General features: G+C 36.7%; 1 protein-coding gene across 1 annotated transcript; it reads left to right on the forward strand.

Annotated features, from left to right (window-relative positions):
- The first annotated feature begins 390 nt into the window (after positions 1-390).
- Positions 391-3225, forward strand: LOC133733581 (uncharacterized). Its single transcript, XM_062161224.1, is given in 6 exon segments — positions 391-465; positions 506-820; positions 1292-1441; positions 2164-2463; positions 2798-3014; positions 3017-3225. Coding segments are annotated over 6 exon segments (1266 nt in total).
- The last annotated feature ends 3756 nt before the right edge of the window (positions 3226-6981 follow it).

The raw sequence follows: 6981 nt of genomic DNA on the forward strand, positions 1-6981 counted from the left end.
TTGAGTACAAATGTACAATTGAGCACATAATTTATTGAGTTGGTAAACATGATTGATTATTTGATTTATTCAATTGTTGGGACGAATGCAAAAAACACAACTTGGTTTGTGACTTTGTGTATTAAACAAAGATTGTGATCTCATATGATGATAACGGTAATTTTCATTTTTTCATAAAAAAATAAAATAAAATAAAATAAAAAAAACAGTAATTTTCCATTAATTAAATTTCAAAAATTTACAAAATAAAAAAAAAAAAATTATTTATAACAAAAATTGAGAAATTAACAAAAATCAAAATAAAAAAAAGGCTCAAAAACCCTACCCTATTGCTCAAGGAAAAAATTATTTCTCTGTGAAGCAACCCGCAGAATCCCCAACCAGTCATCAATGGATTCAGAAGACACCAGATCCCAACAAGAGCCATCAACACCAGCTCGCAAGCACAAGAAGAAGAGGATGAAAGTCGCACCAGAAGACACGCGAAGCAACCCACAGAAGCCAGAAGCCCCAAACAGTCATCAAAGTCATCCCAGGAAACCCAGAGAGAATGGCACCTTTGGTGGGCTATTTCCCATCTGGGTTTGATCCCACCAAAAGCTCAGATCTAAACTCAACCAAAGTTGGGGTCTTCAGGCACAAAGAGAGAAGTGGTACTCGGCTTCAGCTTGTGGTAACCCCAGAAACGGATGCTGAAGTTGATTTCGTTGGAACTAGCTATGCTGGTGAGGCTCAGGCTGGGGAGCACTGCGCTTATGGACTTGGTATTCTTGATAAGGCCACCCACACATTGAAGATTGTGCCTATTGCTAATAACAAGGTAATTTAGGACCATTGGTTTTGTGGTTTAGGGTTTAAAAGTTTGTGGCACTTCACTCTTTAACATATCTTAGCACTAATAAAACTCTACTTAAGTGTGATATTGAAGTGTCAAAATCATTCCCCTTAATTTATAGCCGAGTTTACTTGTATACTCCTCGGTTGCTCTGCGAGTGCACTTGTTCAAAGTTGAAACGATTATTGACAACATAAACTTTGGTTCTATTTAGTTTTCATTGGCTGGTTGAGAAATTGTATGAGATGATGTCCAGTACAATGTAGGAAGTAGAACACATTGCTTCATTGCTGATAACAGAAATTATAACCTATGGACAGTAAATTGAGCACTTCATTTGAAAATTCAAGGATAGAAGAACATTTGCTCTATTGTATACCGAGTATTTTTCTTCAAATTGTCATTATCAGCATATACTTGTAAGTTCTAAACCTTACTTCTTATACGAATTTTCAGGTATTTAGATTAGAACCAAAAGTTCAAGGTGCTGACTCCTCTAATAAAGAGCTTGCAAGTTCAGTGATTGGAAAACTTTCTGCACATGAGAAGACTGAAAAACTTACAGAACTTCATAATCGTTATGGAACAAAGAAGTCAATACGGCAGGTAAGACCCCATTATTCTTTTTGAGCTTTTGAGGGATCATCAGAAGCATTTGTGCAATCAGAGGTGCCTTGACTGAGTGTGTCTGTTTGTATTAGAAATGTAGTCAGGTGAGGGGGCGGGTGACTGCAAAAGTCATTGTTCAGAAAAAAAATGAAAAAAGGATTCAAAAATTATAAATTTCGTAAGCATTGTGTTTGTACGCACTTGCAATGACTAGTAGTATGTAGAAACTCAATTTACTGGTTCTTTAGATTGTGAAAATTAAACTTAGAAACATACTCTAAACTTTCATATGTAAAATTTAGTACATTAATTATATGATGACCAATCTGCTTGTTTAGTGAAAAATAATGAAATAGTAGGAGGAAGGATTGTCAAAATTTTGCCCTATATATGTATGAGCATGTTCCAGTATTACTGTTTGTTTTTTCCATGTCTGCTTTGTGATGTCTAGTGGTCATTTATCTTACTTTGCCAGTATCAAGTATATAAGAACAAAAGACCAATGGTTGAAGAAAATTGAAAAGGGCAAAGGAAAAATATTGATTAGAAATCATTGATGTATGTAGCTATGTATGTCGGGGATGGGCCCTTTCTTCTTGCATTAACAGTGACTGTTTCGGAATTTTTGTCCAACGATATCTTAAGCTGAATGCAGTTGATAGAAGCATTAGGTTGTTAAATTTAACTAATATTAAATTTAATCTTCTATGAAATTGCAGAACAAAAGAATGCAAACCTTGAAGCACGGAGATAATCCTGTTGCTCAAAATGATTTGAATGCAATCAAAAATGGTATGACGAACAGGGAGGATCTTGAAGAAGCTTCCGAATGCCATAATGATCGCAATACCCCACCATTTAATGCTTCTGCCACCACTCCCCAGGAGGCTTATCCACTGGACAAGATCATCTCCACAGCAGAGTGGAAATTCCTCCAAGATATCCATAAGCTTTTGGAAGGGGGATCAGAACTTCCCCGGTTTGTTAGCAACCGAATCCATAAACTGCAGCAGATTGAGGTAAGGATGCAAATTTCAGCTGTAGTTTTTAAATCATTTCATTTGTCTTTTGATTGAATTTACACTTCTAAAGACCATCAAATGAATGTGCATAATGCTAAATACTTTGATTCATACTGTGCATTATATATGTTTTTGCAATACCTACATCTACACAGTTGTGTAATCTGCTGGCATAAGAACAAGAAAACATAGAGATATGGAGCCATGATATTATTTTAATCTAGTGTGAGTTAAAAATTCATGGTGTTTCTGCAATTCTGCTTTAATTTATCACTTCCTGATCGAGGAAACTGAATCATCTTTTTGTTCTATTTTTTGTCTATGTTTGTAGGATGAAGAGAAGAAGAACAAGCTTGCTTGTATTTTCTCATATATTATGCACCTTATAAAGTTCAAAGATCTGCATTCCATGGAGCTCAAGGGGCATTTCTTTCCAAAGGCTCACTCTCCAAAGGCCCACAGATTCCCAAGCATTATAAGGGACAAATTTTCAAGAATGTTTGATGCAGTGTCGAGAAAGCTATCAACCGAAAAAAGTAATCTTCTCATTAGTATGTCCTGGTGCTCACTCTATTTGTGGATGAATTCCAAACAAGTTTGACAGACATAGCAAAGGATCTGAGAATGAGTACCTCAAAGTTGAGGACGCATTATGAGACCTTGGGTTGCAGGGTGTCTAAGAAGAACAACTTTATAACGGTTACCCTTCCTGTCCCCCTCCAATTTCCAACACTGAAGCGCAAGCGAGGCAATAGATGATTTTGCTTGGTTGAATTTTATTCTTGTGATTGTTCGACACCTTTTATGGAAGACTATGGGCACTTGGTTCAGAAATTGTTTACATTCTGTTTTTACGTCTTAGTTTAGTGTACAAATATAATTTGTGCGCATTGTTGTAAATCATTATGGCTATATCATGTAAATAGATATAGGGTAAATCATTATGTTGTTATAGGCTTACCCTTTCCATGTTTTATGGATGACTTTAGGAATCCTTGTTTTATGGAGGACTTTAGGGGTCCTTGTTTTATGGAGGACTTTAGGCTACATGTTCCCTATCTTCCACTATATGTAGTCCATTTCTCATCCATGTAAGAAGGAGAAAAACAGAACATACTACACTCCTTCTCTGCATCTAAACTCTCTCTCTCTCTCTCTCTCAAGTTCGATCTTTGAAGCAAAGCTCTCTCCATTTTCTGAAACACTTTTATGTTAGTTTTACAACACGTTATCAGCACGACTAGCTCTAGGATTCGGATTGCCGATCGACAAGAGAAGAGGTGAATAACTCTTGGGTTGCAGAAAAGAAGAGGTTCATCATTCAATCAACATCAATCTACCAGCTCTACAACCAAGTATGTTTTTCCAAGCAAAAACAGATTTTACTGTTTCAGTTTACCTTCTGTCCTCTGTGTTCCCGTATTTATTTAAAATAGTAATTCAACTCCAAAATTCACCAAATTTTGTATGCTAGAGCCTCTGTGTGTTTACTGCATCTCTATAATTTTTCATATTTTTCTGGGTTGTTTTGGTTGGGATTTTGGTTTGTTTTTCGACTGCTATTCAGTAGAAGCTGCAATCACGATTTATGACTTTTATTGAAGCATCTAGTTTAACTTAATCATCTATGAGAGACACTTATTTCTCTTGCACTATAATTGGCATAATTGAATGAGAAAAAAGGAAAATCAGTAGCTTTTAATTTAGCTATTAATTCATGTATATTGTGACAAATATCTATAAATACTTGTTTGGACTTTGTGATAATGATACATCTTTCCTTCATTATTTATTATGATAATGTTTTGTGGTGTTACCTGCTCATATTAAATTTAAATATTTTACCCGCTTAAATTCTTTGCATTAGAATATATATGTGCGGAATGCAGGTACTTAACGAACCGGAAGTTCACACACATAAATATTGAACCAGAAGTTCATACATAAATATTGAACCAGAAGTTCACACGTATCGAACCCGTAGTTTCGATAACATTGAAAGGTTATGAATCTTTCCAAGTAGGCGCACCCAATTCGATGCGATGTCTAGGCAAGATACAATGAGGCTGTGTACTTAAGAGAGCCTCGCTCCACCCAAACCTCATACTCTTACCTGGTCGTATTTAATTGGAGTTACCAAAAGGGTTGAGTAATAACTTTTCATTCCTTGGCAGACCAGCTTGAGCCCAGCAGGCCCACTCTCCCTCTGCGGGACCTAGCAGCCTAGCAGGCCTCACACACCATTTGAATTACGCATGAAAGGCCGGGTCACAAGCTCGCAGACTAAGCCCGATAGGCTTCACTATCAAGCCCACTCCTTTGGTCCAGCAGAATCAAATAAAAGGAAAAATGATTTGATATTGTAAATAGATTCACCATATTTAATATGTGTAATTAATTGCCAGAAGCATTTATTCACATAATTGTGTGATAATTAATATGTTATTTTACTAGCATGCAATTAATATCTCAATTGATTTGTGATTTTTATTTATCCAATTTGTGAGATTATTTCAATTTGCTCAATTCAATATTATTGTGTTACTTGTCTAAATTTTCGCACTAGAATATATGTGTAGAAAATGCAGGTACCTAATGAACTAGAAGTTCTAAATGAACCAGTAGTTCATACATATATCGAACTTGTAGTTTCGATAATGCCGTTTAAGAAATTTGAAGTTTCCTTCATAAATTCAACACACACGATAAAACCAGTAGATTTTACATGTCTAATCCGATTTTTCATACTATGTTATAGAACCTGAAGTTCTCATTACTTGCTTATGGATGATATTACCCAAAGCACTAATATTATTTGTTCCTTTCCTGTAAGAAATGTCAAATCTCGACATGTTTGACTTTGTCGCTTTGGAGGTCTCCAGAAGAAACTATCTAAAGTGAACTCAAGATGTGAAAATTCATCTGATTGCAAAGAAGATGAGATCAACAATCAATGCTAACAATGTCGTCATTGAGGCTTTTAATATGAGTGCCATAATTTTCAAAGGAAACATATGGAGAAAACACTCCAAGTTGAGTATCCGATGAAGAGGATACACAGACTCTTTGGGTCGCTCTAGAAGAGCACTTTCACCATCAAATGACCATTTTCTTGCTTGAAGCAAGACATGATTGGCAGAACGAAATTAGCCCATATGACCGTCTGCCACTTGGCCAAAGCCCAATAGGCCATGTAATCAGGCTCCACGTGGCCAAGGCCCACGTGGTAGGAACCATGATGCCATAACTCAGCAAGCCCAAGTTGAAAGGAACACTGGTCCGGCCCGCTGCCACCAGAATCAGCATGATCTTTGTTATCAATGTGGAGGAATTGACTGCTGGTCCCGCACCTGTTGTGCGATAGCCTAAGCAGTAGATGAGTATTACGCCGGTCGCGGAACTCGAAATACCAACTTTATTAAAGGGTCATTTTCTATCGATTCCACACTAGAGATCATGGATTTTCAGGCAGTTACTGAACATACCGAGGATTAGAACTCGAAGACATGGGTATAATTGGCCCCTTGTGCCATATCTATTTCATCTTAATGAATGAAACATCTTCGGATTTTGGTGATTTATGTTTTCAATTATTTTGGATTATAGAAATGTGGTTATGTTCGAATATATTTAATTCAATAAACTTATTCATACATGTGATCCATTGAATTAAATAAATGAATAGGCATATTCTGTGGGGAAGTTTGTTGTCTGGTTAAAAGTGCTATTACGCACACCATACTCCCAGATCGGAGATATTTTTCAAACTTATTGTCTATTCATACCTCTGTGACAACCGTATCAGGCCAATCCAACCTGATAGAGGGTTATGGCAAAACCCACTATATGTTGTCCAATGGTACTGAACCTACCATTAATGAAGCCTTATAATCTCCACGTTCCAGAAGAACGTTATTGAGTATTAAGGATATTCGAACCAACGGTTATCACGCTGAAACCACTGAGAAAAATGAGTGTAATATCTTTGCATAACCTCCAAAGTGTGTGGCCAGAAGCGTACATTGGAGAAATTGGAATCTGTTAGCTAGAAGCTAACTAATTCAAGCAACTACTTGCTATGGCATGACCATTTGGGACACCCAGGTCAAAGTATGATGCACCGTATCCTCAATTCATCGTAGGTGCATCCCCTTCTGAATAAGGGTCTTGTATATAATGACACGCTATGCCATACTAGACCATCATATGCAAAGACTAGTAAATACACCCCCATTTTTCTGCACAGAATGCAAGGGAAATTTGTGGACATATATATCCAACCACCATGTGGACCAGTTAAATATTAATGGTTTTGGTTGATGTATCGACAAAGTGATCACATGTTACACTATTGTCCACAAGAAAACGCTGCTTTTGCTAAACTCTCACCCAGATCATGAAATTGAGGGTTCACCACTCGGATTATCCCATAAAGTCTATAAGACTTGATAATACCGGAGAGTTTACATCGAAGTCTTTCGATGATTATTGCATATCCCTTGGGATTGATGCTGA

Source organism: Rosa rugosa, chromosome 1 (assembly GCF_958449725.1).
Source record: "Rosa rugosa chromosome 1, drRosRugo1.1, whole genome shotgun sequence".
Classification (NCBI taxonomy): domain Eukaryota; kingdom Viridiplantae; phylum Streptophyta; class Magnoliopsida; order Rosales; family Rosaceae; genus Rosa; species Rosa rugosa.